We start from the raw sequence: 22,173 nt of genomic DNA on the forward strand, positions 1-22,173 counted from the left end.
CATTTTCCATTCCGAGATTCAACAAAAACAATTGATAAGAACCTCGTCAGTTCTTGCAATTCCCAGTTCTCCACACAGCATTACGTCAGAGGAAACCGCATGGATCAGCGGTCAATACGGATGGGTTTCTGTCAAAAGTAAAATTACACTGATACCAGAAATCTGTTTGTTTTTCTCTTAGTTTGTCACTGGTGAGAGAGACGAAAGGTCAAGATTGAGACATGGGAATACACCACAGGCATAGACGGGACTATCCACTTGTAAGGAACAGTGAACAAATTCCAGTAAACCAAATAATGACAATTTAAAAAAAACGCCTTTGTGTTAACTCTCACTTTCCCTTAGATTATTTGAAGTTAATTATCTCAAACAGACATATTAACATAATTTCATTTGATATAAAGTTGAAGTGAATGTCTAAACCAGGAAGTATTTCAGTATTTCAGAAATATCAGCAGACATGAAAGGAAGGCTGATTCAGGTGAAGATTAGGAGCACTCCTTTTTTTTGTCCATTGAATTATGAGGAAATATCATTCCACTGGAATCGTCATATATCCTTGTCATCCAACTGCATTTGCATTTCCTTCTGGCACACTTTAGGAAAGTCCCGACAATTATCAGCACAGCGTCATCGAGCACGTGGACAAGATTAGGATTCGAGTGAAGAGCACGTTTTCATGGGATCTTTGTACATACAGCGACCTCTGCTGGACAATAGGGGCGAAGTAACGCTAATAATGCACCCAGGGACGTTGTTAGGGCACATAGAGACAAACAAACTATCACACTCACATTCACCCCACTGGACAATTTAGTCCTTATGTTACCTAGCACGCATTTTTTGGGGGAAATGTGGGAGGAAGCCAGAATACTCGGAGGAAACCCACACAAGGACAAGCAGAAAATCCAAACTGCACACAGATGTTTCAGTTACAGTTTTTTTAAGCACAATTATCATTAAATTAAAAACAAAAAAAAGATAATAAGAACTCCACAGGTCACAACTATAAATGGACCTTACATTGATTAAATTGTGCCATAGATTAAATGGAAATGATTAGCCATCGGGCAGTGAATATTTATAATACGGTACTGTATTATGTGTTGGGTTACCAGGTTAGTAAGTGAGGCGTGAGCTGCTGAAGTATATATTTTGTTTGAAGTTACTGTTATACATAGATGATTAAAATTGCATATCTACAGTACAATGGCAGGTGCTGGACCTCATGAAGTAACCACATTTGAAATTCCATACTGCAAGGGAAAGAAAAAAATATGCTGTCATCGGGCAGGAGGCGGGGTACACCCTGGAGTGGTTGCCAGCCAATTGCAGGGCACATACAAACAAACAACCATTTGCACTCACATGTACACCTACGGGCAATTTAGAGTGTCCAATTAATGCATGTTTTTGGGATGTGGGAGGAAACCGGAGTGCCCGGAGAAAACCCACGCAGGCACGGGGAGAACATGCAAACTCCACACAGGTGGGGCCGGGGATTGAACCCGGGTCCTCAGAAATGTGAGGCTGACGCTCTAACCAGTCGGCCACCGTGCCGCCCACATTCAGCAATTATTCCTGTAAAATTAACCAGGTATACGACTAGGTTTCCCTGTCACATGCAACGCACTACACCTTTGTAGGTGTGATTTAATTTATCATATTTTTACACGGTACAAAATGGAATTGTGGGTTGGCAGGCAAAATGGAGGCTTGGTGAACGGGGCCTCTCACGTGCTCTTTAATAACTTTATCCTTGCCTGCTCTCCTATTTTACAGGCCGTCATGAAGAATACTTAGTAACATTTTCCACAGTCCTGAACCAAAATGTGCATAATAAAGTGGAAAGAAAGAACGAAGAATGTTGGGAACATAAATACGATTCCAGCTTTTTCCCTTCCTTTCCTCTCCTTGGATTTCCACACTAACAAATCAAAAAGACACACATCGAAAAGATTAGAAACTTTAATTGCAAGTAATGCTGAGAATTGTAATAAGTTCAAGTAGAACATTACGTTATTGGAAACATTCAGAGTCTTATTCAGTAACATGTAGTTCAGCTTTGAATTGGCAGAGATTTGGATTGAGGCCTGTCCGAAGTCTGGCCCGCAGGCCATATTTGTCATGTTGAAAGACAATGAAAACATGTCGAGGGGACAGTAAAAGGTTATAGCAGATAAAAGGTTATAGCAGATGATAAATAGCCTGAGAAACTAAAAAATACATATATGATAATGATAATTATGGGTTCAATGAATGGATTTCTACAATGATTAAGAGGGTTGTATGCCCGCAGTTAAAATAAATCTGTCATCCATCAAACATGTCCGAGGAGCTTGAGTGTCTCTCTGCCTGCATTTGCAATGATCAAATTCAAGTTTGTCAAACTTAATGTGAAGAAGCCTCCCCCTCCCTCCCCGCATCCCCGCATCCATTTCTTTCTGTATGTGGCCCTCAGTGGAAAAAGATGGACACCACTGCATTATGTTGTGGTTCAACAGACCACAAAGTGTTACGATACTTCTAAATACCAGACTAAGCTATGCTGCTGTACGCAGCCCAGCGCACCATCCTCTATATTAGTCCGTAATGTTGAATTTTTATTAGCTTTTCTTTCACAGGGTTTTGTGGTAGAACAAACAAACCATTATTAAGCAACTTTATTTATAGACCTCTCTAAACAATAAGTGAAAGTAATGTTCTGTTATGTTTACAATAATGGTTATTTGATGGAGTGCAGCCCAACAATTAGTTCAACTAAAGCAGGATGCATAACTCCAGTTCCTGGTCAAATCGTTTTTTTTTGTTGCTTTATTCACAAGAGAGAATTGTTTGTAAAGTTGCCATCTATTCATGGTTTTGTCAGGTTCTTTCATGCCAGGCCGTGGGGCTTATCCAAAGCTGAAGGCTAAAAATGGTTGCCTTTCATTCAGCTGGATCAACACTGGAAAAAACAATTGTAAAAAGTGCTACATCTGAACACCAGCTGAGGCTCCCTCCGAAAGCACAGAGTGCAGTCAAAACAGTAGTGAATGTGTGTTGGCTTATTCTTTGGAAAGAAAACCAGCAGGGAGGTATGCATTCTATTTCCTGCAGCACACTTTAAGCTCCATTCAATGTTGCACTGTCAGGAGTCTGGGTTTTCTGGAAATTGGATGCAATTCACATAAAAAAGGCATAAAATCATATTTTGAACATCTCATGTCAGCTCATGGAAGTGGAACGCTGAAGGAGCCCGACTCTATCTATGTATCAGCTATTACTATTTTGTCCACTTGAAAGTTAATAGACTTTTTAATTCCATATTTACAACTTGGCATGTAGGATGACTGAGTGTGGTGCTGTTGCTATGGCGACGTGTCAGTCTGTTGACCTGGCTGCCCGGCAAGTTGGCATGCTAACCACCATGTACGCAGAATGTGTCTCAAACACACATGGCACACTCTGTCATGATGTTGGCAGGCTTTCCCATGTTTGTCTGTCTGGTGGTCTCTCAAAGGCGTACACACACAAGCACATATGCACTCTGTAAACAAATGTGGACATTTTTCAGGTGCTGAAGGGTCCCTCTTCGGCTCCACGCGGTGAACAAGTGGTCACAGGTGAAAGTGATGGTAACCTCTCAAAGAACCGATTAAGCTATCTGGGGAAAATGTGACATCCCTTTTAATGCCTGTGGGAATAATGACACATATGACACAAACACGCGTGCACACCTACACACACGCACACACACAACATTATATGGTGTATGTGGTGAATGGTTGTCTGTTGTTTGTTATATATATAAAAAAGACATCTTTCTAGGCCTTCTTACGGTGGACCTGAGTGCAAAACACAGCAAATAACTAATCACAACAGCAAATGACCTGCGATTGGTGGGCGACCAGTTCAGGGTGTACCCCGCCTCTTGCCCAGAATCAGCTGAGATAGGCTCCAGCATGCCCGCGACCCTAGTGAGGATGAGTGGTACCGAAGATGAATGAATGAAGGAACAGCAAATAAAAAAACACAACTATATTAAGCTACCGGAAGAGGTAGGTACAGGGCGGGGATAAGACTCATCGCTGATTGGACGAGAGGGAGGACTTGATTGGACGCTTGACCAGGAAGTTATTCCGCGTCTGGTGGGTTTTTGAAACGAGTGTTACCGGTGATTCAAACTTAGCTGCTGCAATCAAATCATATTTTGACTCGGGACGTATGTAACCCGTCTGATTTTGTGGCTCTGCGTTACATAACTACCGCGACGCTTCCTGCGGGGTAGTTGCCGTTGTGTTTAGTTATTTGCTGTTGTGTTTTTCTTTAATTTGCCGTCATGTTTAGTTATTTGCTGTTGTGTTTTGCACTTCAGGGCCACCGTACATTCTGTTTAAACATTGCACGATGACAACTCTTCAAGTGTTGAATTCAAATGTACACGTACGCATGCACGTACGCAGACACTCATGCACTCCCCGACACACCTTTGGATTTCAAAGTCCATTGATCAGAATCTAAGATTAGAATGGACCGTAAATGTGTGTTTATACACATTTACACATTCATGTTTGTATCTGCCATGTCACTGCCCAGTCTGACTCAAGCATCTCCCTGTTGTTTGACCCGTTGCGGCAGACAGCTTATAAGCGTTAAGCTCTTTGGAATGATGCTCGTCTGCAGGATTCTATGTGTGTGTGTGTGTGTGTGTGTGTTTGTGTGTGTGCGTGTGTGTTTGTGTGTGTGTGTGTGTGTGTGTGCGCATCTTTTTGAGTGGAGTGGACATAGGGATAGGGACCAGTCCGGACTGCGAATAGCGAAAATCTGCGGATAATTCTTGGCCATTACAATTGCATTGAAAAAACAAAAATAAGTATAAACCTAAAAAAAAAATCTAAGTGTTTATGGGGTTGGTTCCCCCCTCCCCCACAAATAAGAAAAAAAAAAGGGAAAAAATCTTAGGTGCCGAACCGCGAGTATGCCAGTGTCCACTGTATATACAGTTTGTGTTGTTTATATTTAAATCCATATGAAGCAGCTCAGTGCGGATATGTGTTAATATTTGTCAATGTGTCCTACCTGACTGCAATTGTACAACACCCATAATGACAACATGTACAAAGTATTTATAATTTTTGGGGAAATTCCTTCAATTAAAAAAAAATATATTTTGTTGATTGACCTTTGACAGCAGCTCTTTTTTTTTTTTTAATATGATGCTACAAACTTACCACACCTACAGTATCTTTAAGCAGTTTGCTCATTTCTTCTTTGCATCACCTCTCAAACTCCATCTGCTTGGATGGGCAGTATCAGTGGGGAGCAATTTCATATCTCTCACGAGATATTCAATCAGATTTCAGTCTGCTCTCACTTCATTGATATCTTGGCTTACGTGCTTAGGGTCCTTGTCCTGCTGAAAAATGAACCATCTCCCAAGTCTGAGGTTGTCCTTCTTTAAAGTTCTCCTCCTCACAAAGAGGCCTCTTGGTCATTTCCCTGACTTCTACCCCATAGCACAGTTTAGACAGGCGGCCAGCCAGAGGAATAGTCCTGTTGTTTCTGTACCTTTTCCTGGATCTATGCCTTTCACCAATACTGTATCGGAGGTCTACAGACAATTCTGTTGACGTAATGCTTGATTTGTGCTTTGATCTGCATAGTCAACAGTGGGTCCTTATAGAGACAGATGGGTGTCTTTATATGAATTTGCCTCCAATTAAGCTGTACAAACGTCTCAAGGATAATCGGTAGAAATGGGATGCCCCTGAGCTCAATTTTGAGCTTCATGGCAAAGGCTGTGAATACTTATGTACATGTCATTTCCACATGCACCGTACACACACACACACACACACACACACACACACACAGGACACTTCATTAGGCACCGCTGTACCTCCAATTAAAGAAGTGTATAAACTTTGATTGAGACTGTCAGAGGTATTCATTTTTAATGTGGCGGTTACACCATTCTGTGGTGTATGATGGAGGAGCCTCCTATTAACACAAACCAAAACAATATTTTAGAAACAGTTTTTGATACAACCTTTGTGTTGGATTTCATTAGATTGCAAAAGTGTACCTAATGTTGTGGCGAGTGAGTGTACTTTGATAATGTTTTTGCTTGAGCTCATCAACATTAGCCTATTGATTTGTCATTCCCGCAGCCTGCGTCTTTCATTCGATATGATACACACGCCCCTGCAAACCTTACCCACAACGCTCGTTCATGTCGTTTCTCTGACACAACAACACACTTCTGTATGCACCATCACAGGGGACCACCTAACCCCAACCAAGCAAGCTGTTATCTTTTTTCATCCTCCAGCAATAACTTCCCCCTTCCTCCCTCCATCCCGTTGTCACATCAGGGATTTCCAGTGTTCCCAAAATGTTTCCGCCGTCATGGTCCAGCAGATGTCACTTAGCAGCAGACACACCTCTTTATTTCTCCATCCATCCCTCGGCCTCTCTAGGGACACAGACGAGGGGGGCAGTGAGTGCATCTGTGTATATGTCTACGGGAGGGGGAGGGAAGACCAGCAGGTTAATGAATTAATAATTAAGATTGACATCGCGTCTGCAGTAGGTTCCACCGAAACTATTTCTTGAATCTCTAATTCTCTGTTCAGCTGTGCAGCCTCTCTTTGTCATCTGTATCCCTCCTCCTATCATCTCTTTCCATCTTTTTTTTGCACGAGAACATCCTCTCCGCCCACCCCCAACCTGCCCACACTGGGTCCTGCCTGTCTAACCTTCTCCTCCCCTTCTCTTCAAACACACACACATGCCTCTTTTGTTCTGCCCACAACCACCTTATGACTTTATTTACACTCTTCTTCCTCATGCCCTTGCTTTCTTTTATCCCCTTCTCATGTGCTATTGATCACAAGAGATCCCTCAATTGACTGAGCTTCTCAATCCATGCAGACTTCACGATAAAGCCTGAGACTAGGGGCTGATTTCAATATCCCAGAAGGAAACATGACAAAATGTTGGCACAAGGTCAGTGTATCGGATTTGTGCACCGCTGATGATCGTCTTTTTTATGACCTTAAGGTGGCAAGGGTACCTGCAAATTTAAATGTTCAAATCGAATTCAACCGTTATCCACAAGAAATTAACTTTAAAGTTGCACAAGGTCAAACAATCAGCATGTGTAAAGTCCCTCAAGATGCTGGTAAATCCCACGAGGCCTCACTGCAGACCCGTCACCAGACCTCAGTCTTAAGGGGAGCACATAATATTCATGGAGGGGGCACAATTATTATTACCCTGCAGACAGTAGCCTACATATTTTTGATAATCCTATAGCCTAATCTAGTCGTGAAGTACTGATGCAACTGATCATCATGTCAAACCTAACCAAAAGCAAATATGACCAGCTACAACCACAATCCTCATAATTTAAGGTATCAATAGCCATAAAACACTCAAGTGTTCAACTTCTGATATGTAACAGGAGCAGCATCTACCAAACTGAAAAAGCACCACGGCGGGTACAGTTTAAAGGCTCAAAAGAGGGACATGCATTGCCAACGCACGTGCACACAGAGAGCACACACATACGCACTTGGGACCTACTATGAGTAGTGTGTCAGTATAGCGGGAGATGGGGTCTCTCTGCACTGAACCTCCTCATTAATGCATCCTTGCTATCACACTGAATATTTTGAGCGATGTCCTTTCCAAAAGCAAGCTGAATCACATAGGCCTCCCATCTGGACAGCATACTGCGTCGATGAAAAAGAGTTTTCACACATTGCCGTGGAAGATCCTAAAATTAGGACAAGGTTGCAGGCTGTGACAACAGTCGGCACAGATTGCAATGCAGATTTGAATGTGCTAAGTATGTTAGCTTTTAATTGTCCATTTTCCTTCTCCGTGGGAAACCGGGTGCTGCCGTTTACCAGGAACAAACGACGAGCCACAGTATCTTCCGATTCAACCACATGAGTCTCAGCTAATCCAACTAGAGGTGGTTGCGTTTTTAGACAGTTAATTAATAATTATCAAAAATACTCACAGATTCCCTTCGGAAATTGTGCGGGATTGTTGCAAGCCAACATGATGTAATAAGTAATGTTACGTAACCCTACGCAGTACGCACTGGCGGACTATTTATCCCCCCCAGCAAGGCCGTGATAAACTGTTCCAGATTAGGGTTCCATCCATCAAAAATAATCACATCATTGTTTCTTTATAATTTTAATGTCTTAGTGATTAAAGAACTCAACATTAGTATTTCTTAACACAAAGTACAGTAATAGTTGCAATGATAAAATAAAATCGAAATTAAATATTTTTTAGTTTTTCGAGATCCGTGTCGCAAGCATCTTGGTGGATGGGCACAGCTTTCACTTAGGGAGTCAGAGCCGAGCGTATGGAAAAAGGACAATAAAGGCATTTTAATTCATCGAGGCAGCTGGTGGGAAGGTCAACCTTTGCCCCCCACCCCACCCCACCCTCATCACGGTAACAAAATCCAGACTCATCATTGGCCCAGCAGTAAATGGAGGACTGGCTCCTTTGCATGACACAGGGCCAGCTCCTAAAAACAAACTGGTTTCAACAAAACTCGAAATAAATTGTGTAAAGTGAGACATTATTCTTGATTCTTGGGATCTTTTGACTAAAGCATGTCATAGACCTGTTATTAAGACATCTGGGACCTGTTTTAAACTGTAAAACTATTATGGATAATGTCGCCTTTAAATAAAATACTCTTTAGTTAATCAATTCCTTTATATTTAATTAGCTCATTCAACTGCACGTGTTTCGGGTAAATGATGGATGAGCCTTGTTGAGGACAGTGCGGACAGCTAATAGAGAATGCACAGGTAAATAACATTCTTCTATTTGACAGACACAATGCGGCCACATCATCACAGTTCGGGCCAGACACCTATTATCTGTAAACAGCACAATCTTTTTTTCTCTGACACATCGGCCACCGTCTACGTGGGGGAAAATCAATTCCTCATTTTGCGAGGAACACTTTCTCAAAGACGTAATGTCCACAAAGACAATCCCTCAAATTCTCATAAATCAGTATTCATTTCTCAAAGGGTGTCAACTGACACCAAATGCTATTTGTCTTTGTTCTCCAAGCTGCATGTTTGATTGTCTGCATTTCTGTGGTTTAGTGACTCTTTTTCATTTGGGTGGGCTTTAATTAAATTGATGGTAGCCTACTCAGCAGTCAGAAAAGAGCAAGTAAAATGTGTTGAAAGAATGATACATTTGAGTTGATTCCACAGCTCATCCAACCTTATTAGACCACCAGTCCCAGCTGAAGAATTTGGTTCATTTTTCCAGATGGAGGTCTGCTTAAATGCTACGAACAAAAAACAATTCCCAAAACGGATTGACACCATACTTTTGAGGAATGACTCCCGGCTAGTGTGCCGCATGTGGGACATTAGTGTGCTTTGAGATATCGTCAGATGTGCCAAGGAAAATTGTTCAATTTTGCTTAATCGGTTGAAAATGATTGATTTATTACAAATACTGTGTTTTTCCTGATCTACGTATCTATGCCCGCGACGTATAGTGACAGGCAGAACAATGAAATGCTCTTTCACTAAAAGGCAATTAGCGTTTGTATATATACTTTTTGTGACGTTTTGGTTTGATTATGAGATTTTTTTCAAAATGTAAAATATATGACCAGGCTCAATAAAGGTTGGAGAACACTGCTTAAGATGAGCAGTTTTCAGTGGGGGATGTGGGGGGGGCCCACACTGCACTTGGCCACTACTCTGTCACCCCACCTCCCAGGTTTCTTTCAAGTCAGCCCCAAACATGAAAAGTATGCTACCCAAGATGTTTTGGGACTGGTATTCTTGTTATTGGCAAAATGTTCATTTGTCACAGAATTTGCCTTTAATCAAGCATCAGTTTAACACCTCTCATTCTTGACATACATCAGTTTTAAATTGCTTGATTTAGTTGTCCTGCAGTTGGCCGGGAATGTATAAAATCAGGCTATTTCATCTTGCTTTCCCTGGTAGATGTCGAGTTCCTTTCGAAACCAACCTTGCATGATAAATGCTTACGCCTTTGACATCAGTGGCACTTTAGACCTTGGACAGAACTATTTAACTGGCTGTAAATCATCTGCATACTGTGTGTTTTTTTTTTTTTTTTTTTTCGGGTCACTGTTCCAACTTTTCCCCTTCCAATCAAGACTCATGCTCATGTGATGTCAATACTCTGTGAAATAAATAGGCCAGTGCGAGTTGAAGAGGGGGACAATCCTTTCAGTCTTGCATCCACTTACAGTCCTGCACATCAAATACATTTAGAGCATCGTAATGCGTTTCAGTTTATGTCGGTTCCAACTTTAGTGTTCATCGAGGCTGCAGGCTGCACCGTCACATATCAGCGGGGGGCGGGGGGGGGGGGGGGGGGCACCGAGACGGCTTCACACGCGGTGCTCCAGCCCAGGCAGAGAGACGGTGCTCCGGAGCATCTCGGCCGAGTCTCACACACTCTGTGCGGCATCGCGTGGAGGCGGAGACGGGCCGTCCTTCAGTCCATTCGAGAGAGAGAGAGAGAAAGAGAGAGAGAGAGAGAAAGAGAGTCATTTGGGAGGAAGAAAACAACGCGTCTGCTCGCGCTATTCCCCGGTGTGGATGTACGGAGACTGACGGGGGAAGAGGACCAACGCCACACTCTCGTTTTACCGGTGAGTGAAGCAATATTCATCTTGGATGACATACGCTTATTATATTATAACGACAGCAAGGCAGATCTACTGGAACGAAAACATGTTTTTATTTTTGTATCATGATATGGGTTGCTTTGACGTTGGACGTACTGTTTTTCTCGCTAATCTGGGATCATAATATTTGGTCTAGACCTGCAGGATCTGCTCAGCTAACGCAACGTGCAGGTCGTGGGATTTTTATGACAGGTGTGTTGGTATTTTTCCTTCTTTTCCCGTCTTGATCGGTTAACCCGAAGACACGTTGCTTTTAGAAACGTTACCAGGGTCTATTTTGGAGGAAAAAAAAAAAAAAAAAAGACACCGGCCTCAATTGAGCTTTAACCAAGTCTCCCAGCCATCTTGTTGTCATGGTTACTGGCTCGAGGAGGCTGGGAGGACTCTCTCTCTCTCTCACTCTCTCACACACACACACACACACACAGACACACACTGGCTGAGGAGACAATGAGCCCTGTCTATCTACTTTGTTTATGTCATTTAAAGTGCAACGGGAGACTCTGGGAAAAACAAGCACGGGGCAAGCACATGTTAATAGTTGGGTAACACACAAAGATTATAAAACTAGTTAACAGTACAGTCTAAATTTTTTGGGGGAACTGTTGTCTCTACTGAAAATGAGCTTCCTTAGATAACGCACTTAATATCAGCATGAGAAAAGACACGATTATCCTAATTATAGACATTTACATGTCTGGTGAAGATCCCATGCAATTTACGGCCCTGGTAGAATAGTACAGTGCTTCTCCAGAGTAGTAATTTTATAGTCAAGGTGTTAGACATTGCTCCAGCAGCTGCGTCAGGCCACACGGTCTCACACTTCATTGGCACAAGTGATGATCCAGTGCTACCACTGCAGAAGTGTTGCCAGTGGAATATATATATTAATTAGATTTTACATAACAATACTAACGTAGAAATGTTACAACTCCCCAAAGACAAAAGTCTGTTTTAAATGGAATGGGCCCAAGAATAAGCCAATAAGATAAATCCATGCATTATGTATGATATATGGACAAAAAGGACCGAGACACATCTTCATTAATTAATCAGTCAAGGGATTGGGCTACACCTCTTAGCTCCCTTTCAATCTTATATGCCACATTATAGATCTATATGTATATATATTCTTTGTTATATGTGGGATCATGGTGGGGAAGGCCCTAACTGTTCCCCACATGGACCAAGCAAAGTTTTGAAAATAATTCTATCTATCTATAGGTATGCTTGGACGAGTTTGGTGTAGAAGAATCTGATAACAATGATCCCAATAAAAGGAAGCAGAGATTGTAGATTACTTTGTACTGTGTAAAATATTTCAGGGGAGTGGATGCTGTGTGTGTTTATATGTAAAGCTACTGTATCGGTAAATGGGAGCAAATGGTTGACCCTGATAGAAGTGACACATCGGGGTGATTTGGGGGAACTGTTCCGCTCCAGTGGAAGCTCGATGCTAGCTGGACATAGTAGGCAGGCAAAAACACAGTCTGGATTGCTTCCAACTTTGTGTTTTCCTGCCTCCCTGTCTCGGGCTGACAACCAGGAAATTATTTATTCCCCCATCTGTATGCATGACACACAAATACATTTTTAAAAGGGTACATGAAAGCTTTGGACTGTGGCTGAAGTTGCAGTACTGCATGCAGGCAGCATGCAGTGAACAGGGTCAGTGGGTCATTTATACTGTGACAGTGAGTTATTTATTTATTTATTTTTGTGTCATTTGTCTGTGATAGAGAGGAGGAGGGGGGGGGGGGCTGCATACTTCACATCTGATTGTCATTGTTCCTTTCCTCTGTTTTCAGATGCAGCTTCATGCATGTGGTATTAGCTTTTAAAATAGTGACTAAAACGTGATTGTTTAGAAATTGTGGTCGTGGATTTGCTTTAAAAAAGAAAAGAAAAAAAGATATAAAGCATTTACTATATACTGTATACAGACTTTGAGGCATATTATGCTATACATAAAACTGAAAGACTTAATTTTACTGCACTGCAAGTGGAATTACTGGATGTAAAAAAATGCTTCAAAACTGAAGCACGTCTTGGTTTCTCACCGCCCTTTCAATGACTGTCAGAAAATCTGAGGTACTCTTTTCCTGCTTTGTTATGCTAAGCTATTAACCCCTGGTCGTCATGCGTCATTTTTCAGTTGCCTGGGATTGCGAGAGACACAATTATCCACCAGTGGCACACAGTCTATCATATGCATTGAACACATGAAGGTCAGTTTAAAGGTCAAAGTGTATAAACAAGGTATCTGAGTCAAGGGAAACTCCAAGGTCAAACACACGTTCTGGGGTCCTGGTCTACCTAAAACATTTATTTTTAACAATGTAGGCCATTTAAATTACCATTTAAAAAATCTTAACTGTCATATAAGTAATTAAAGAAATACAATTACACTAAAATAAAACTTCCTATACATTTCATAGTGATTCATGATGTATGCAAAGTGTTTATGAAAGTGAAGAGAATGACGGTTGCTGAAGAAATTGTGCTTTACATTCTCTTGTAAAAAATAAGGTTACCTATGTGTGTTTAATGTGTTGCATTAAATGTAGGTTAGTACCTACATTTAATGCAACTGACTTTGCAGTCTACATTCTGCTCTTTTATTTTATTTTTTTATTGGACAGAGTTGAGAGTACAACTTCCGGCCGACGATGCATGACAGTGTGCGGACCTGATTTGTGTGATTTTACCACAACTCTGTACAAGTTTAGGTGCAATCGAATACGGAGGTTCACCTGGATATTTTGCAGTTCTGGAGGACCACTGTCAGACGACACTGTATGAAGATATTCGAACACATCATAGCATTATAAATTCACCATTGTACTAGATTGTATTATGTTTTAACATTGGTAGGAAACGCTTTTAAATGATGTACCGTATATTCATATGGCTTGATTGCAGTCTTTAAGTGGATTGTGTTAAATGTGATTGCCAACAAGTGAGTCGGTTTAATTCCAGTCTGATTGCATTAGTAGCCTCTTTGGGATCTCTGACAGATCCCAATCACGGTTATCTAAAGAGCCTCCCAGTGGACCATGACTGTGTGTCAGAGGGATCAATAAAGCACATGATAGTGTGTGCACAATATGTGGATACTGTATTTGTGTGCATCAGGCGGTGTGTGTGTTTGCATAAGTGGATCTGAAAGCTGTCAACATTGTATCAGTTGTCACACTCACTGGTGGTATGGTGGTTTATTTGTCTGACTGGTCATGTGTGTGTGTTCATATGATCGGCAGGCGGTCTGAGTGCAATTACAGCACTTTGATAAGGTTGAAGAGCGTCATTGTTCTGCTGACAAAAGTGGAATTGCGATAACAATCCCTAAACTATTACATAAACATGCACACGCACACATAAGGAGGGTCCAAACATCCTTCTGGTATGTATGAGAACACAACTTCTTTCATCAGTAGTGGAAATCACAATGTGGCATAGTATCACTTTTTCTAAGACCCATTCAGCTCAATCAGTTCAACATGCGCGTCCAACAGCGGATTTAGTCAGCGATATTAGGAAACATAATGTGGAACAGATGAAGAGGAGAGAAGGGAAGAGAAATGGAACACTGGAAACAGACACGGAGCGAGAATTCCCACTTTCCATGTCTGGTTTCATAACTGTTCACTGTTTCCATTTATGGAGCTCTGTCACTGTTTTGCTTGGGTATGTGCTCACATTTGACTGTGTGTTGATATGTGCAAATGGATGCTTATGTAGCTGCATAAATGGATGCTAATGGAGCTTGTTTGCAAATGCTCAGTATTTACAAAGGCTCCACTGTATACAACATTATACAGTAGTTTAGGGCTACTTGGACACAATTAAAATCAGTAATTAGGGCTAGTGGGCTTGTTGTTTGTTTTGAGAATATTAAAAATAAGTATTTAAATGCACGTTTTAGTTTGTCGCAGTGCATTCAATTTAATCAAATATAATGCATAACGGTTATGCGCGACCATGGAATTGATGTTTGCAGATGGAATATATTGATAGCGTTTGGTAAACAGAATATGCTTCCAATTACTATGGCCCCATGAAGAAAATGTGTCAGCCAATTGCAGCTCACATATTGAGAAAGAATGTGCAGAGGGATCTGTCGGAGCGTCCTTTGAGATCATCACACGACAGTGAGAGGGATTAGAGAACAGCAGCAGAAAGGCACACCGCCTGCCAGCAGAAATGACACAAAGCTCAAAAGAGTTGCATTTTACATTGCACAGTACTTTAATAACTTTTCCGTTTACACGTTTTCAATCAAGGATTTCTTCAATCAAGGCCAAAGATTTGTATTTGATAAGAGTTCTGTATTTATATGTCACTTCAACAGGAGCAAGTCTAAAATGGGAGACATGTCTGGAGTGAATTTGCATTAGTTTTTGGTTTCTGCATAATACTCTTGCTGCGCTGATGAAACATTAACTGGACCTGTGGTGTCCTCATGCTCAGGGGCTAAGCCAAACTCTAAATCTTCCACAGTCTTATCAAATCTGCCTACAATGAACCATGATTATTATTCAAAAAGTTAGAGGTTAACCCTGTGAGAACCACTTTTTTTTTTGCTAGCTTCTAACGGCCTCATAAAATCTTTAGTATGCAGTCATTGGATCTTAAAATTATTTTGGTTGGCCTATTTTAACAGCGGCGGCACGGTGGCCGACTGTTAGCACATCTGCCTCACAGTTCTGAGGACCCGGGTTCAAATCCGGCCTCACTTGTGTGGAGTTTGCATGTTCTCCCCGTGCCCGCGTGGGGTTTCCCTGGGTACTCCGGTTTCCTACCACATCCCAAAAACATGCATGCGAGTTTAATTAGAGACTTTAAATTGTCCGTAGGTGTGAATGTGAGGTTATTGTTTGTTTATATGTGCCCTGCAATTGGCTGGCGACCAGTTTAGGGTGTACCCCGCCTCTTGCCTTGGAGTCAGCTGGGATAGGTGCCAGCACGCCCGTGCCCCTAGTGAGGATAGGCGGTATGGAAAATGGATGGATGGATATTTTAACAGCCTACAATACGTGTTTACCTTTTGCTATAATGCAATAATGTAAGGCATTACCAATGAAATTTCATCAATATTACACCTGTTTCAAAAATCCGTTTTAACCTTATGATTATGAGACATTGTTTTCCTTTCTTGCGTTGAAGTCCCACCTTCCTGTCAGACTGCAGCGTCATTGGCTGGTTTATCGGTCATTGTAACTGCGTCACTGGAAAAGAGAAATGACCATCATAACACTACTGATTGGTCTGTGTAACTTACTCTATTGTGTGTAGAAGTCATTGGATGAAGCAGCAAGGATTGTGAGCACTACCAGTAAAAAGAGCACATCACCCGGCAATAGATTTTTATTTATTTGTTTTTTTTAGTGGAAACGTGAATAGAAAAAAATGGACTATTCAGCTTAAAATATTAGTTTTCCGGAAAGTACATATGAAGAGGATTGGAAGTTATTTTTATTTGTCTGCAAATGCTCCAGTTTTTTAGAATTAGTATCAGAATGAGAACCATCTTTACTGGGTGGTAGTTTGCAACGTGAAATACGATAGTTGAGTCAAAGGTCACTTCCTGTATGACACAGCAAACAAGTTGACAAGTTGTAACTTCGCAATATTTCTCATCAAGAACTACACTTCAAAAGAAAGCACTTCCACAACACTTGGAAGACAGGATGATGCTGTTTATGAAGAAGATTCAAGTAGCAGAGGATGGTTTCAATCCATCGACCTCTGGGTTACGGGCCCAGCATGCTTCCACTGCACCACTCTGCTGTTGTACTTGTTAATACTTGTTCGCTTGCGCTGAACAAGTATTAAGTTCCCCTAATGATGTCTTCCTTTCATGCTGAGGTAGACTACCAACTTTATGGTGACTTACACTGTGGATTTAAAATGACAGAAAAGTGACATCAGTTTTCATAACATGAGGATGTGAAATGAGGAAAGGATCACTTCCTGTGTGCCACAGCCAATAAGTTGACAAGTCATAAATTTGCCATATTTCTCATCAAGAACAATACTTTGAAAAAAGCACTTCCGCAACTTTCTAAAGATAGGGCAATGCAATTTACGAACGAGTTCCAGAAAGCAGAGGATGGATGTGAATAATCTCATTCATGCACGTCATTTCATCCTCAGGGTACTGAATCGATCGCATCTGGAATCGTTGCTGTGGTTGTTGGTGGGAAACGCAACAATTTTTTATTCCTTATGTTAAAGGTATGCCCCCAAACCGCGAATGGTATCATCCTTTGCAAAATAACAGTAGTTAACAAGCCTTGCAGAGGGGCCTCTGACAATCACTAGCAGTCGTTGGGTAGTAACTCCCTCATTAATAGAGCATTCATCTGTAAAAAGGTGTTGGAGCCACCTGAAGGTAAAAGAGTGATGCCATTCATTGGTTTGTTGAATACTGTACCTCTAACTTGGAGGACAAATAGTTGGGTTTAACAGTCACACCACAGGCTAGCCTGTTGCATGAACTGATGAAGCCTGCTCAGAAATTAGGCAAAAGATCTTCAAAAGTAGACCAGAACTATCCAGCTGCGATCACTTTAATGCCCTGAGAATATAAGAGGATGTTTTTGATTCATCAACTTCTGGGTTAGGGACTAGCAAATTACTGCTGCGCCACTCTGCTGTCTCTTGACACCGAACGAAAATAAGGTGAATTCTCCCCGAAATGTCAATATCTGCCTCAATAAATTGGACTGTGAACTTGCAATGTTGATTTTAACGGAAAGACTAGTGAAGAGATGCATATTTTTCCAGCATAAAGTACGTGAATTGATTTTAGGGTCACTTGCTCTGTTGTGCCACAGCTAATAAGTTGAAAAGTCAGAACTTCCCAATTAATTATGTCTATAGCAAGCTGACATTTTACCAGGCCTTCACTGCAACCACTTTCCATTGCTACTAGTTTGCGAGTCTTTCTGCTTTCTCTATGGTCTTCAGTAGCTAATCTTAGGTAAAACAAGTGTCATGATGTTAACTGATTTAGGTTACACTTGACTTAGTACACTCACAAAAACCAAACCACATAATGGATGTACCAAAAAAATCCTGTTTCGTTGGATTCAAATATGACAACTAAATAGACATATCTTGGTAGCCCGGTAAAAATATAAAATAATCGTTGGTATGGAACCAAAAAAATACTAGTATATCCTTTAGGATCTCTAGTGTAGCTTGTAATTGTTCTGCACTCTAAAAGAAAGAATTAGAAGGCATTTGTAATTCACACAAATCTATCTGTAATTACACAGCGCTTATTAAAATTGCCCTTGAGTAATGATGGAAGATGAGCCCCAGAGGTCGCGGCTGCCAAATGAGAGCAATACTGCACCAATACGAAAGAAACCATATTCAAATCACATTAGGCAATTTTTTACAAAGCACAGTGAAAGCAGGGAAGGGAACAGAGAGTTATTCAGCTGTATAATATCTGCATAGACAGAGAGTGCAGCAGCTTACTGGATCATTTTGACAGTGTTCAGTTGGGCTTTATTAAACAAATCTCTGTGCGTTTGTATGTGTTTCACACCCTCTTGTCATTGCTGGTTTGGGACCATGTGCAAGCCGGCAAAGTGCTTCAGACACTGAACTCCTTGTGCAACACATCTAATCAAAGACGGTAAAATATATACATCCTGTGTGATTTGTAACCAACTGTGAACATAATTCAGTGACTGTCTACTATGGGTACTTTCGACTAACAATCTCTCAGGTGCAGTTTCTTCCTTTTTTAATTTACTTCTCTCACTATGCTTTCAGAGCCTCCTGCCCAGTTTTCAATCTGAAGCTCTGGTCCTCCTCGCTGACCAGAGTGGACGACTACACCCTGCCGTGAAGAGCAACATGACCCAGGAGGGGCAGGCTTTGCCGTCGCCCACCCCATCAGAGAACCCAGCGGAGCCCGTCCCAAGTACCAACCACCTGGCTACAGATAGTCTGAACCAGACAGGGCAAGACAAGCCTGGTGCAGAGGTGAAGGAAGACATAGAGGAGAGAAAAAAAGAAGACGAGGTCAGTAAAGGAGAGGAGCAAACACAGAGGGAGGCATACTGTAATGCTGAAGGGAGGGCAGAAATAAAGAAAGAGGGAGGAGAGGATGATTTGAAAGAGAGTGCTGATGTCCACGATCAACAGACAGACGGAGGAGGGGAGGAGGAAGAGAGGGATGCGGCAAACGGGGATGAATGCAGAAGTGATGAGGTGCGCTCCAAAAGGGAGGAGGAAACACATGCGGCAGATGAGATGAAAGAGGATGTGGAGGGGGGAAAGAATGGAGAGATGCAACCACACACGAACGATGAAGCAACTCAGCCCCTGCGGCAAGCTGGACGGTTAGTTCCACAGCCCATCCTCACTCTGTGCTTATAATTACACTGTCGCTGTTTCAATGTGAAGATCTTAACTCAAGATGTTTGAGATGGATGACAAAGGATGAAAATATAACTTGCAGTTCCTCCAACTTCCACTGCTTAGGTCAGCTCAGGCTTAGTGAACTGAAATCACCACAAATGAATCTGTTTTTGGCGGAGCATCCACTTGCATAGAGCATCACATAAGATGTTTATCAACCCTGTTATCAGCTTTAATGTCCTTAAAACAGGGCGTCAAGTTCACACATGCACATACACACTGCACAGTATAATTTGTTTTTGCGAGTGGGCTAAAACAATGCTTACGGTTTCCAAATATATTATAACTTTGCCAGCCATATAGGTGTACAATCTAATGAGATCAAGGAGCAACATTACATGAAATGTTACCGGTTTGATGTTTTAAATGTATTTTTTGGAATGTACAATCAATTGAAAATATAAGAGAGGTGGCCAACTTACCTGACGACTCGGTGAGAACAGTGATGTGACATACGTAGTGTTTTCCAAGGTCAGCCATGCAGCCGTCCGCATATGGGACACACATCACAGTTACACAGTATATCTCTTCCCTTGATTTGAATTAGAGAGCTGTCCAATGTGTTCTTTTTAATTTTGTTGCTAACCAGAGTAATAATCCAGCCAAGAAATTATAATAGTCTACTCTGCGAGAGGGAGTACGTCCCTGTGAACCTCCATGTGCACATAGTGCAAAGGATTGACAGAGTATTCGGTCACGTCTCATGCCACTCCAGTTTGTGTTTGGCTATTCTTGTCCTCCTAGTTGTAAAGTAATAATTGAAATCAAATTAGCAGCATTAGATGGGGCCAAAGAGTGTTGGTTTTTCAAAAGATCATTTTAATAATAATCTACTGTCAGGTCATACACACACGTTAAACATTTATGACAAAAGTTTTATTTGTTATTTATTTTTTTAACTGTATACTCTCCCTTTAAGTACATAGCCCCCTAAATAGGATGCAGTGCATTTATACACAACTGGAAACTACTTCAGTAATTATATTAATTATATTATATTATATAATTATACATTGGTAAAATGACTATAAATCTTTGAAAATGTCATTGAAAACTGAACATTGTTATGTTCATTTGGTGAGCATACATGCTGAAAGTTTTTAATGGTCAAATGTTACATCTTTTAAATTCTAATAAAAAAAGCTGACGATGAAAGACCTCAAGTAGAAGAACACAAAACAAAGTAATAATAACTGAGGAGATAGGAATGTGCATCCATTAAACTGGTTTCTTCAGCTTTCATTGTAGCCATCCAAATTTAAACATTTATGTATTTATTATCTATATTTATCATATCTCCTGACAACAAAATGATTCGAGCATTGAAAATGAATGTTCTGATCTGTCTTATGATGAAATCAAATGTGAAAGATGTTTTCCTCTTCTTCACCTTGACACAGATTAACAAATGGCATGAACGGGAATCAAGACGATGATGAAGGTGGAGAAGGGGACTATGAAGGAGATGAGGGCGGGCCTCATATACACTTAGACACTTTTAGCTCTGACTTTGAAACCACTGTGGAACAGGCTGACACAGAAGTGGAGGAGGAGGAGGAAGACGTGCCAAAAGAAGAAGGTGGGAGAAGAAACCAGGACAGTTTCAGCTCAGCCTTTGAGCAGATTGTCGAGCAGGTGCAAGAGGAAGAAGACGACGAGCAGGAGACGGTTTTGGAAGAAGAGAGACAGAAAGGTCAGGTGGACAACAGGGATGGCTTCAGCTCCACGTTTGAGCGCATCGTGGAGTCTGCCCTGCTGAGAGGCGGGACCTGTTACAGTAGTTTGGACTCTCTGGATGTGCTATCGCTCACCGACGAGACTGACAGCTGTGTCAGCTTTGAAGCGCCACTGACACCACTTATCCAACAGAGGGCTCTCTTACTGGGCCCTGAGCCTCTGGAGCTGGAGCTGGCGACTGTTCAAGAGCAGGAAGGGGCTGAGGCTGGACCAGATGCCCCAGCTGGCGATCCCAGGGACGGGGATGGCATTGGGGGGGGAGCTGCGGCTGTGACAGAAGTAGGAGCAAGCCCACTGAGGACCACCATACCAGGAAGCAGGTCAGAGTTTGTTCTGAGTCAGCCTGGATGCTGGGCCATCCCCAATGGATACCATACTGACTCCCAGGAAGCCGTGGAGGGATGTGGAATCATGCACAACTCTCTCAGGTAAGAAGGTCTGGTTTGTGCTTTATAAACTCTTATTGTTAGATGGAACTGTTTTTCAACCCACATCTCACTACAAGCTAATGAGACAGACATTTGACAGCCCTGAGATATATATATATATATATATATATAAATAATCAGCACCTCTCATGTTGCAAAACAAGGTAATCCATACAACAGCAAACTACAACAACAATCAACATAGTTAAATGAATGCCTCTCTGACAGTTTCAGTCAAAACTAAGTGCTATTATTTTGGTATAAGCTTTTATGTATAGGCATATATATTGTACAGTGTAATGTATCAGAGCTGGAAGGGTATTAAACACAGTATACCTTTTACATCTTGAACACAAATGTTTAATTTAATGATGGCAGATTTCACCTTGTGTCTAGTTCCAAACACATACAATAGAAGCTTTATGGAGATCCTGACGTGTACTTTGCTATGACCTTGACTGAACCAGCAGGTGGCGTGGGGCTGGTTATGGGAGGCAGGGTGGTAAAGGCAGCGTGAGGAATGCGCGTCTGCTATTTCTTGTTGCTCAGAAGTAAACAAAATGCTGTTTTTGCGCAAGGTCAGACAAACATAAGTATACTCCCTTGGTAGATGTGACAGCTAAGCAAACGGGAATACTCCACTAAAAATAAATCATAGTTCCCGAGGTTTTAGCATACTGATTTAATGACCTTCCCACCCTTTCTGGAAGTTGGAGGCAACTATTGGTTATTAAGGCTACTAAAATCTGAAACCAACAAAATGCAAATTAGACTTCATTTTCCTTATATATAGAGTTGACTGCATGAATTATTATTATTTTATTTTTTTTCTGCTGCATTTATATAGCACATTTC

General features: G+C 41.5%; 1 protein-coding gene and 1 non-coding gene across 2 annotated transcripts in view; one reads left to right on the plus strand and one right to left on the minus strand.

Moving 5' to 3' along the window:
• Window positions 1–16,429: 16,429 nt before the first annotated feature.
• trnat-cgu (transfer RNA threonine (anticodon CGU)) lies at window positions 16,430–16,501 on the minus strand. The gene has a single exon. It is a non-coding gene; the product is annotated as a tRNA-Thr (tRNA).
• Window positions 16,502–18,502: 2,001 nt separating this feature from the next.
• psd2 (pleckstrin and Sec7 domain containing 2) overlaps window positions 18,503–22,173 on the plus strand; it is a 28,568-nt gene continuing 24,897 nt past the window's right edge. The window contains exons 1-2 of the mRNA XM_061686091.1: window positions 18,503–19,074; window positions 20,554–21,318. Coding sequence (XP_061542075.1) covers window positions 18,587–19,074; window positions 20,554–21,318 — 1,253 coding nt within the window. The 5' untranslated portion in view covers window positions 18,503–18,586. The remainder of the gene's footprint in view (window positions 19,075–20,553; window positions 21,319–22,173) is intronic.

The sequence above is a fragment of the Phycodurus eques genome, chromosome 9 (genome assembly GCF_024500275.1).
Source record: "Phycodurus eques isolate BA_2022a chromosome 9, UOR_Pequ_1.1, whole genome shotgun sequence".
In the NCBI taxonomy this organism is placed as follows: Eukaryota; Metazoa; Chordata; class Actinopteri; order Syngnathiformes; family Syngnathidae; genus Phycodurus; species Phycodurus eques.